Source organism: Rutidosis leptorrhynchoides, chromosome 2 (genome assembly GCF_046630445.1).
Source record: "Rutidosis leptorrhynchoides isolate AG116_Rl617_1_P2 chromosome 2, CSIRO_AGI_Rlap_v1, whole genome shotgun sequence".
Lineage (NCBI taxonomy): Eukaryota > Viridiplantae > Streptophyta > Magnoliopsida > Asterales > Asteraceae > Rutidosis > Rutidosis leptorrhynchoides.
The window spans coordinates 99,525,556-99,538,269 of NC_092334.1; the positions used below are offsets into that span (position 1 = coordinate 99,525,556).

Consider the following 12,714-nt stretch of genomic DNA (forward strand, 5'->3'; position numbering starts at 1 on the left):
CGTACGATTGAATAAAGAATTTTTGGATATGAAATGATTTTTCGGCTATCGGGTGGTATTCTAATTATATAGAGCAAAAGGTTTCGTAGATTACGGAGGAATTTACGGAATATGTCAGGCAAAGTTTACAGTAACAGATACGCTAAGATATGAATTAGCAGATATGCTAAGATATGAATTTTGTCTATACACTATTCATGCAATCAATGCAATAAGATGTGTCTAGACTAAGAATGATAAGCAGGTAATTTCCAACAAGAATGATGAGCAAAACTTTTGAAATGCAGACACGGTCGAAGTCCAGGCTCACTAATGCATCCTAACGACTATCAGTTAGACACACTAATGCAGACCTGGTTCGCTAAGACCACCGCTCTGATACCAACTGAAAAGACCCGTTCATATACATTATAAACGATTCACAATAGTTGATTACATCGCGAGGTATTTGACCTCTATATGATACATTTTACAAACATTGCATTCGTTTTTAAAAGACAAACTTTCTTTACAACGAAAGTTGACGGCATGCACACCATTTCATAATACATCCAACTATAATTGACATAATAATAATCTTGATGAACTCAATGACTCGAATGCAACGTCTTTCAAAATATGCCATGAATGACTCCAAGTAATATCCTTAAAATGAGCTAATGCACAGCGGAAGATTTCTTTAATACCTGAGAATAAACATGCTTTAAAGTGTCAACCAAAAGGTTGGTGAGTTCATAGGTTTATCATAACAATCATTTCAATATATTAAAAGACCACAAGATTTCCGTTTATAAATATATGTACACTCGCAAGTGTATAAAAGTATTCTATAAGTTGTAGGCACCCGGTAACAAGCCTTAACGTTCATGTTTTACCCTCTGAAGTACACCAGATCAGGTGTGTTTAAAATAACCTCGAAGTACTAAAGCATCCCATAGTCAGGATGGGGTTTGTCAGGCCCAATAGATCTATCTTTAGGATTCGCGCCTACCGTACATAGACAAGTAGTTTAATGTTACCAAGCTAAGGGTATATTTCTGGTTTAAACCCACGTAGAATTTGTTTTAGTACTTGTGCCTATTTCGTAAAATATTTATAAAACAGCGCATGTATTCTCAGCCCAAAAATATATATTGCAAAAGCAATTAAAAAAGGAGCAAATGAAACTCACCATACTGTATTTCGTAGTAAAAATACATATAACGTCATTTAACAAGTGCAAGGTTGGCCTCGGATTCATGAACCTATATTAATTATATATATTTATATGTTGGTCAATATTTGTCTAACAATTTTTGGTCAAGTCATAGTGTACCACAATCCTAATGCTCGAGACTAATATGCAAAAGTCAACAAAAGTCAACTTGACCCAAAATGACTTCTAAAATTTATACGTGTTTATTATATAACTTAACTATAGTCGTTTTATATATTTAAATATATTTATTAGATTTTATAATAATAAAAGTCATTTATTAATAAAAATTTATATTAACGTTTATATATGATAAAATATACTTTTATATATCTTAAGTAGTAAAATTTATAAAGTTCACTTAATATCGTAAAACTATAGTAGTAAGTATTATTAATGTAATTATATTACGCGTGGTGAAAAATATCTTTGTATCCCCTATTTATTTGATAAAATAATATTGATCATAATAATAATAAGTAAAAGTTGTATTATTTTGTAATAATAATTATTATTATTCTATAAAAAAATAACAATATTTATATTTACTAAAAATATTATTATGATAAAATGATAATACTAACATAATAGTAATAATGATATTTTATAATAACAATGATATTTCTATTAAAATAATAACGACGATAGTAATAATAATCATTTTAACAATAATACTAAAATTCAGTTGACTATAACTTCAAATCCGTTCATCGAAACCATTCGATATCTAAATGAAAAGTTCTTAATTTTTCGCTAGCTTTCCAATGACATGCATATCATATACCCTATCTCAGTAGCATATGTATCTAATTCAAGATTCAACAAACCTATCTAAGGACAATATCGAATGTACAAGCATGCATAATCCTATATACTCGAGCACTAGTCAGGGATACACTATTGATATATAAAAGTTAAGTTATGAGTGCTCACGTATCAATATTGAGATTCAATATTGCAGGAAAGTACGTAGATGCAACGGAGATGATAAACACTAGATTGACCTCACGAGCATACCCATGAACCATACCCATCACCTCCATAGCTATAACCCATAATTTCCTTAGCTTCGACTCATTAAAAAAACTATTTTGAAATCACTCGGACATCACTCCGTCGTAATATTTTATGTATACTAATAATATCTTGAAATAATACAGAGCAAATATATATATATATATATATATATATATATATATATATATATATATATATATATATATATATATATATATATATATATATATATATATATATATATATATATATATATGTAAATCGATTGAGAGAGTTTAGAGAAATATATTTTCAAGTTTCTATGAAATAATGAAACCTATTGAATTCTATTTATAATAGATTTTTGAATTATTAAAGTGAATTATTAAAGTATGAATTATTAAAGTGAATTATTAAAGTATGAATTATTAAAGTGAATTATTAAAGTTAAAGTAAAGTAAAAGTAAAGTAAATGTAAAGTTAAAGTATAGTAAAAGTATAAAAACTATATATGTATAATACGCGTATAAATATATATAATATTAATTTAAATCGTTATATATATTTAATGAAATAAAATATAAATATCGTTATATTTATTATACTGGTTAAGTAATGAGTTGTCAAAAGTGATTCTAGATATTTATAAAAGTTTAATAATAAAGTTTTTTTTTTAAACTGAAAACGCTTTTGTACGTTTGAAAATAGATTAATAGAATATTATGGAAACCAATTCTCCACTAGCTTTTGTCTAACTTTCGTAAATGACACTTTTTATTTTTATTTATAAATAGCTTTACAAATTATTCCGAATATCGTTAAGAGGAATAGATTTCTCAAATCATAGTGGACCTCTCAACAGAGACTTGTAATCATAATTCAATGTTTCTGATAATTCAATCATTTAATATATTTTTTTTTAATTTCGTCGATAATCATATTGAAACAAATACGTTCATATAAAGCATTATACTTTTAAATACTTTGTTGACATTTTCAATTTATAACATATACACATATACATACATATTCATATATGTTCATTTAATGGTTCGTGAATCATTGGAATTTGATCGAGGTTTAATGAATGTATAAACATAGTTTAAAATCCTTGAGATTTAACTTAACAAACATTGCTTATCATGTCAGAATAATATAAAGATAAAGTTTAAATTTAGTCGGAAATTTTCGGGTCGTCACAATTATACACCAAATAGTGAACAGCATCCCTTTTATTTTTTTCTGCTTACAACATCCCTCTATTTTACAAATTTGTGTTTCAGTATCCCTCTATCAACCAAACGTTAACTTTTGACTTTTAATCCCATCACGTGCCTAAAACGTGATGGGTAATTTATAACTAAGGGATTTTCATCAAAAGATGAAAAGACGTATCAAAATACATATGATCCAAGTGGGCCTCGCAACAACAAAGCGAAACCTAACAAACTGAGCAACTAACTACACGTGAGACGACTCAAAGAAAATGAAGAAGCAATTAGAGATAATACCAAACAAACCACGTACAAACCCAAGAGGCCTAAACCAACTCAAGCTAAGCTAAAGGAACATATCAAAGACAAAACAATAACAAATCCAAACAAGAACATGAAAACGAGCCTAACCACCTCAAAAAACCGAAACATCACAAGAGCAACCATTCTCCGCATCCAAATAATGCGATTACTTCCCTCTCAAATCCGGCTTAAGAACCCATCCCTTCAACCTTATCCCTAATTAAAGGTTTACCCGTACGATTCTTAAAAATGGATGTTAACAATGGATGGTGATATATCACCTCCCTTTAATTAATGTATATTAATATTAATATATTAATATGGTGTTTGAAATTGTTATTTCACTTTTTGATCCATGTACACCTAATTACCTATTTTACCTTTAATTATACTTACTATAATAATATAATTTCAACTCCCTAGGGACATAACTGTGAGTTTATGAGATAAAAGTGTACATGAATCAAAAGTGGTGTGTGAGGATTACCTTCCATTTCAAAATGACATAAATTTCCCTTGATTAAAATTTAAGATAGAAATTAACAGGTAAAACATGTTGGTTAAAACTGTACTTTCTTCCCTGTAAAACATATTTTCCATGATTATTTAGGTTAATAATGCAATAATAAAATTTAAGATAAAATTATCAAAGCGTAATCTCAAACACTCCTAAATTAAATCTTATTTTTTGATTTGTTTGATTCTATGTTAGCCTTTCATATTAAAATAATAAATAGTAATACTGAAATTGTTTCCCATTCAATTAACTTGAAATATTATAAAATTTCATTTGGTTTAACTAAAAAAGTTGATATAATTTAAAGAGTTTTGACCAACGAACGTTTGCTTCAATGATATCATGCCTTAGTGTGGAAGGGCCCGCGATTAGTTGCCAAGCAACCCGAGTTCAATTCCTGGAGGCGAAAGGTTTTCTCTCCAATTTCATGCTATTAATTGTTAAGCAACCCAGGTTCCGCGATTAGTTGTCAAGCAACCTGGGTAGGAGTTTTCTTCTAGCGTGTGTGAGTGCAAATGATGAGGGTCATTGAAATGAATAATCCGCTGATACAAATTCGTCGTTCAAAAAAAAAAAAATTTAAAGAGTTTTGATTAGTTCTCAAATCTCAACTTTGTAAAACTGTTTAAAAAACACCGCATTATAAACCATAATGCGTAGAACTGGAAGGGCTATTGATTAACTCTCATTTTTCGTAACTAACTATAAAGATATGTCCTAAAAAATTCGGAATTGTCAAAATACCCTCGCAAGTCGCAATTCACATTTGCGACTCGTGATTTATCGGTCATGGCCGAGGAAATTCAAAACGCGACTTGAAACTTAGGCTCATGACCGAGACAACACTAGTCGCAACATCGCATGGTACTCTTGCGACTGACCGTGTTTTATGGGTCATACGCCCGTCGGGTACGAGTCGCAAGGGTTGCAAGAGTTACCTTGCGACTTACGTGTACCTTATCAGGATAAAGATTTCAAGAAAAAATTTTCTAATAATTTTTGAATTTTTAAAATAACGTATTATTGTACCTTATTTTGACCAACCATTAACTGACATTACAAAACATCCAGTTGTCAATACATTTTCTTCGTGCATTTTCAACATTTTTAAACAAAACATTCAACAAATACACTTGGAACAAATTTGAAGACTCTACACTATGTTTGAAGTACGATGTTGAATTTGATTATATGGCTGCTTATCTGGATAGATAGCTCGCAGAAATATTTACTACCAGATAAAGTTACTGATACACATCATGACATCAATAACTAGAAATTGATGCATACAATATATCTGTGAGAAACATTCATATACATTGAAATAATGTAGATGATTAAATGTTGAACTTGGAAAATGAAATATTAAATCATTTAATTTGTGGTCTAAAACCATGATTTCAAGATTAAGCCGTTACAAAATAATTTACTAAACACCATCCTTATAATCAACAATGATACAAGTAACGATATCACTACACAAAAGTGTAAAGTATAAACATTTAATAGCAAAAAAGGGACTTGGCATATGTTTTCTAAAGCTTAACTTCAACGTCGACACCAGCAGGAAGATCAAGCTGCATCAAAGAGTCAATGGTTTGTGCAGTCGGGTGTAGAATGTCAATGAGGCGTTGATGGGTTCTGATCTCAAAGTGAAACCTTGCGTCTTTATGAACATGAGGAGATTTAAGCACACAGTAAATTCTCTTCTTGGTTGGCAATGGAACGGGACCCATGGTCTTTGCATTCGTTGTTCTGGCAGCATCCATGATTTGCTTGCATGAATCCTCGATTAGAGGCACCCAGTATGACCTCAGTTTAATCCTTATTTTCTGTTTCGGTGCCAGCTGAAAAAAACAAGAAAATTGTTAAATTTTTACCGAAACTCACTGCAATGATTAAAACTGGCCTCTTCCTCTATAAAGCAGGATTTGTAGAGTAAAATTTTTCATTTCTCATCTACTTTGTGGGTCTGATTTATCCCACTTGGAAATAAAATGAAATTTGACCGACAAGATTAAAATTTGGACGAGAATGACGCATTGAATGAAAACCTAGCTCAACACTCGGTAAGCAAGACCGAGGATATATAGCAGTCAGAAAAATATACTTATGACGTATTTATTTACGACCGAGGAGATATAAGTAACAACTGTGCCATTGAACCATGCAACAATATGATTTCCACATTCTAACCAATCCATTCTACAATCACTAACATATAAAAACAATTCAAAATAATCTAAAGTCTAAACTCAATGTTCAAGATTTTTGATCCTTGACGTCTTGACCCGTTACACAACACTACCGACCTGTCCATTTGGCCAACCATAGTTCTTACCAAGGTAAAACACTGCTAATACTTGACACAATACATTTATCTAAAAATCAGCCTTTACTCCAAAGAAATTCAATAGAATAGTAATGCTAGAGATACATATATGAATTTGACATGCATAAACCTACCGAGAGGACATTTGAATGCGCGTTTAGAAAGTGACAAAATCAAGCAATCAAATCAGATAATAAGTTCATTCAAGCCAGTGAAAACAAATAAGCCATATTCAAATTTAATTTCTTCAAACATTAAGAAAATAGAGCCTATAAACCAAAAAATGTCAAACAAACTTAAATATTATGAATACACAACATATGATCTACAATTTTACACACTTATTTCTGGCATTAACGGTTAACCACAAATTCAGCACAAATGAGCCCTAAAATTTCAAAAAATTAGCAAAAAATTCACCTTTTCAGCATCAGAAGCAACAATAACTGTGGAAGATTCAGGATCCTCAACCTATAAAACCAACATTTTTAGCAATTAAACAAAAATGTGACAAAAACATAACTTGTGTAAAATAATTATAACCCACCTCAAGGGTTTGTTCTAAAGCTTCAGGTGCTTCAAAAACTTTGGTTGTTGAAGATAGCCGAGTTGGTTGAAACTGAATCTTGCAAGTTGAAAATAGAAATGGTACGGCGGAAAGCTTAGGTGTTGATGAAATTGAAGATGAATTACACAAAGGAAATACTGTTGCTGCTAAAGATGATGAAGTTGCCATTTTTTATTGAGGTTTAGAGCAAATTTGTAGTTAATTTGCAGCTTTTGAAATTTCTTCAGAAATTAAGTTTTTGGTTCTGAGGGTTATCCACTTCCGGAAGGATAGTGGGATATTGGAGTTTACAGAAAATATCAAACCGGGTCCGGGTCTAGTTTATTTTGACATATGGGTTATGAACCGGACTCGTGCCCATAATATTTGGATTATGGAAATCGGTCAAAATGACTCCGAAACTGTTAAACAAAATACCTTTAAAATTCATAATTGTAAAAATGTCCTGTGATCACGCACAGAGGCGGATCCAGAATTTTTTTTCGACGGGGGCAAAAAAGTCGCAAATTTTTTTAATTAAATACTAGTAATCAAATTTTTAACCATATAAAGTTAGTAGATAATAATCTAAAACAATATACATAATAATTTTATAATATTTTTTCACGTAGTCACGTTGGTTAGGACATTGCTTAATTTGAATAAGTTAATGAAAAGTCTATCTTAAGTAGTTTAAATGGGTTTTTAAAAACAAATAAAAGAAAAATAATTGATGCTAGTAAAAATACAAAAATGGAACATACAAAACGAGCACTATAACTTTAGTGAATATTTGAATATAAATTTAAGTTTGAGGACTTAAAATGAAACTTTATAAATCAACAAGGGCACTTTAAAAATATATGACTCTGAAACTCTATCTGCTTTTTTGACTTTTTATGTAACTTGTACAGAGTACTTCATCTTCTTTATTAACCTTTAACTTTATATCTCCATTAAAACATGCCAAAGCTTCATTTTCTTTACCTTAACACTCATTTGTTAGATAAACAAGAAACATTCATATGCCTGAGCTAAATATAATTCGGGACTGGGGTCATTTTTTTCCTAAGCTGAAAATCTAACTCGAAATGTGTGAAAATATACCTTTAAGCTTGCTGGGGTCATATGACCCCCTTCCCCCAACATAGATCCGCCCCTCATCACGCATCACACACTATGCACCACACATGAAGCGTGTAACTTGATTTGTGATGTGTGTTACCGAGATATTAACCGAGATGTGATGCCCCGTACAAAACCATCGTGTACGAATCATCAACAACAGGATCATTACAAGGTCAAATACTATATGCTGTTTCAAAACAAGTTTGCATTCATGAGTAAAGGTGACGTTTTAACCAACGTCAATGTTTAACAACCAAAAGTATGCTTCTACAAATAGCAAGCAATACTAGTACGTGACCCATAAGTCGTTACAAATACATCGTTTCAAAAGTAATAAAGTTTGAATGCAAATTAAACGTTTCATGCGGTGACATCTCTAAGAAGCGCAGCGGGTGTCTACAAAGCATGACTAGTACAGCGGAAGCAAGCAAACCTTAAGCACCTGAGAAAAACATGCTTAAAAACGTCAACACAAATGTTGGTGAGCTATAGTTTAAGTATAACAGTAATGTAAGGTAGGTCACGAGATTTCAGTGCTTCAACAGCGTTTCAAAACAGTATGAAAAGTATATGTATAACCGTGGGCACTTGGTAACTAACTTAACGTTTATCACCCCCTAAAAGTATACTTGACGAGTGCGTATGTTTACGAAGTATTAAACGCCCATTAAATGCTAGCGCGACTAGCCCGAGTGGGGATGTCAAACCCTATGGATCCATATCTAAGATTCGCGTTCACCGGTTCAAAGACCAATGACTAAACGTTACCGAGCTAAGGGAAAAGTTTATGCCGTTGTATAACCCACACATATATAAAGTTTAAGTTCTCGTGCATAGTATGTAAAACGTAAAATGCGCATGTATTTTCAGTCCCAAAATAGTTAAAGTAAAAAGGGATGCTATAACTCACAGTGGAAAGTAGTAAAAGTCGATACGCGGGAATAGTAAGCAAGTGGTTGGTCCGAAAGGTCCTCAACCTAAGTCAAAAGTTACTAAGTCAGTAAATCGTTCCCGAAGTTTTAAAAGTATGTAAATTAGGTCTTAAGTACCATCATCATTCATCATTAAACAAAAAGTGTAAAGTAAGTTTTAAGTCAAGACTAGGGTTTGAAATAAAGGCTGAATTCGTTCAGTCGCAACGACCTCTATACAAACTGAAATAAGGTGAGACCAGTGGCCATGGCTCCGTATATGAGTCCCCTAGGTACTGACCAATTTCCAGAACCAAACTCATCTTCGTTTGACCGTGGTGACGGTTTAAGTGCGAGTAGGTCAGAAATTTCAGCACAACGTTAATAGGGTGTAGTGACTTTCGGAGAGCCATAAATCCTAATCCGTAACTCGGATTAAGACGAGGCCTAAACGGAAAATCATCTACTTGAACCGAACTAACTGAAAATAAACTTTTCAGTAGCCCAGGTATTCTGATCAGTTCAAGAAACAGTAGCTAAAGGTGTTTCGGTGGGTTCTTGGTGCTTGATGCTCATCACGGTTCTCATCCTTGATGCATATAGCTTCAAGTGTACAACTCGTTGATGTGTTTACATCATCTTTACCAAGTTTTGACCATAATAACACTAGTGCAAGTCTAAGATAAGTAGGACAACTCATTTAAGTGTTGCAAGTAGTTTGATGAACCAAAGCTACATCAAGATCTTAGATCCGACACATACAAGAGTTCTAAATGTAATATTAACCAAGTTAACTTTGACTATCATGACACTAGTGTAAGTCTAAGATATGTAGCACAACTCACTTAAGAGTTGTAAGTAGTTTGATGAACCAAAGTTACATCAAGATCTTAGATCCAACACATACATGAGTTATAAAAGTAATATTAAGCTACAAGCTTGAAAGTAAACTTAAGTAAACAAGATCTTAAGTTGTAGAACATAGTTCTTAGTTAGATCTTGAAGATCCTAGACCCAAAAGTCTAGATCTAAAGTTCTTAAGTTAGATCCATCATAAGTATATGAAGTTATAACTAGAAAGTTATACTTCCATGTTCTTGAACTTACAAAGTTAACTTTTAGTTTCAAGAAATATGAGATCAAGATTAACTAGTAACACTTGACCAAATTAACAATATTACAACTTTAAATAAATGAAATGAAGAAATAAACTAAATCTACAAGTAATAAGTTCATGGTTGTTCATACTTTAAAGATTCAAGCCAAGACTTTGATCTTTAGGAAAGTAAACCTAAAGTTCACAAACATGCACACAAGTATGATTATAAACTCATGAACTTTCGTTTTACAAGTTTTATGGAAAAATCAAAATATAAACTTGATTCTCCTTGGTTCTTGTATGTTCTTGTATAATCAAGATGACATGAAGAATAAACTAGAAAGTTTGATTCTTAACAACAACAAACAATTACAAGTAATTAAACAACAACAAAGAACAAGTAATGATGATGATTGTGTATGTTTATATTTCGGTTTTTAAAGCAAAAAAAGGAGAAGAAAAAGTTCATGTTACTTACAAGAAAGGAGAGAAAAGATGAGAGAAAGATGTAAGTATTTTTGTGTGTGTGTGAAATGAAGTAGTAACACTTGTAAATATGTAACAAAAATTTGAAAAATGGAACTCCCCATGCCACCTAAAGTGGATGGTTTCAAGAGCCAAATGGGGCAAGTCAAGTCTTCAACTTTCTTACATGGAAGAATGGTGTTAGCTTGAAATGGTATTAAAGTTAAATGGTTATGGGAACAAGGTGTAAATATGCAAGTAACAAGATTCCCCATGAACTAACTAATCTAGTTTTGTTTTAATGAATACTTGCATGATAATAATGGGCTAATTAATCCATTAAGAAAGTAGGGTGGGCTTCCAAGTCCATGTTCATTAATAAAAGGCCCAAGTCCAAGTATGTAACAATTAATCAAATAAAGCCCAAGTAATTAACTAGTAACCTTAGTTAATTAAAAATGATTAATAATAATTAATCATGAATGTAAATAATATCCCAAAATATTATTCGTGAAAAGTACGCGTGTCACAAAGACAAGTCGGGCATTGGAAAGTTAAATACGGTAACAAGTAAATGCATAAAAATACATTTATTCAAGCGCAAGTATTAATAATAAATATTAATAAATAACGTTGGAAAATCCAGGGTCGTTACATTACCCACCTGTTAAAGAAAATTTCTTCCCGAAATTTTAAGCTGAGGTAGATGGAGGAGTTGAGAAAAGGTGAGGATACTTCTGCATCATTTGATCCTCTCGTTCCTAAGTAAACTCAGGTCCTCGTTTGGCATTCCATCGTACTCGGACGATCGGAATCTTGTTGTGTTTCAAAGTTTTGACTTCACGGTCCATAATTTCGACAGGTTCTTCCACAAAGTGGAGTTTGTCATCAATCGTAAGTTCCTCCAATGGAATGACATGTTCCGGTTCAGCAAGACACTTCTTCAAATTTGATACATGAAAGGTAGGATGAACGGAGCTCAATTGAGTTGGAAGATCCAAACGGTAAGCAACGGGTCCAACACGCTCCAAGATTTCAAAAGGACCAATGTATCGAGGGTTTAACTTCCCACGTTTTCCAAAACGGATCACACCTTTCCAAGGCGCGACCTTCAACATTACACAGTCACCCACGTTGAATTCAAAGTCTTTACATTTAAGGTCTGCATAACTCTTTTGGCGATCACGGGCCGTCTTAAGTCTCGCTTGAATTTGGAAAATCTTCTCCGTTGTTTCATGGAATATCTCAGGTCCGGTGATTTGTGTTTCGCCTACATCGGCCCAACAAATAGGAGATCGGCACTTGCGGCCATACAACGCTTTAAAAGGTGCGGCATTAATACTCGAATGATAACTGTTGTTGTAAGAGAATTCGGCTAGCGGTAAATGCCTTTACCAGGCCTTTCCAAAATCAATGACACATGCACGCAACATGTCTTCCAAAGTCTAAATCGTGCTTTCGCTTTGTCCGTCAGTCTGCGGGTGATACGCAGTGCTCATGTCTAGACGGGTTCCCAAGGCTTCTTGCAAAGAACCCCAAAATCTGGAAGTAAAACGGGGATCGCGATCTGAGATGAACGATAAGGGCACACCATGACGAGATACAACCTCTTTGATGTATAGTTGAGCGAGTCTCTCCATCATATCCGTTTCCTTCATGGCTAAGAAGTGTGCAGATTTAGTAAGGCGGTCAACAATAACCCAGATGGTATCGTATCCGCCCACCGTCTTTGGTAACTTCGTAATGAAATCCATTGTTATCCTTTCCCACTTCCATTGCGGGATTTCCGGTTGTTGAAGTAATCGAGAGGGCCTCTGATGTTCGGCCTTAACTTTTGAGCAAGTCAAACACTTCCCAACATAAGTTGCAATGTCCTTCTTAAGATTAGGCCACCAGTACTGTTCCTTAAGATCGTGGTACATTTTACCGGCTCCTGGATGAATCAAATATCTCAACTTATGGGCTTCATCTAGTATAAGGTTCCATAGATCTCCATAACGTGGTACC

The 12,714-nt window shown here is 32.9% G+C and overlaps 1 protein-coding gene across 1 annotated transcript; it reads right to left on the minus strand.

Moving 5' to 3' along the window:
* Positions 1-5,680: 5,680 nt before the first annotated feature.
* On the minus strand, positions 5,681-7,316 carry LOC139891217 (small ribosomal subunit protein uS10c-like). Its single transcript, XM_071874164.1, has 3 exons — positions 7,105-7,316; positions 6,978-7,028; positions 5,681-6,072 (listed from the first exon to the last, which is right to left on the minus strand). The coding sequence occupies exons 1-3, from the start codon at positions 7,291-7,293 to the stop codon at positions 5,761-5,763; spliced, it is 552 nt and encodes a 183-aa protein (XP_071730265.1). The 5' UTR covers positions 7,294-7,316; the 3' UTR covers positions 5,681-5,760.
* Between the last annotated feature and the right edge of the window lie 5,398 nt (positions 7,317-12,714).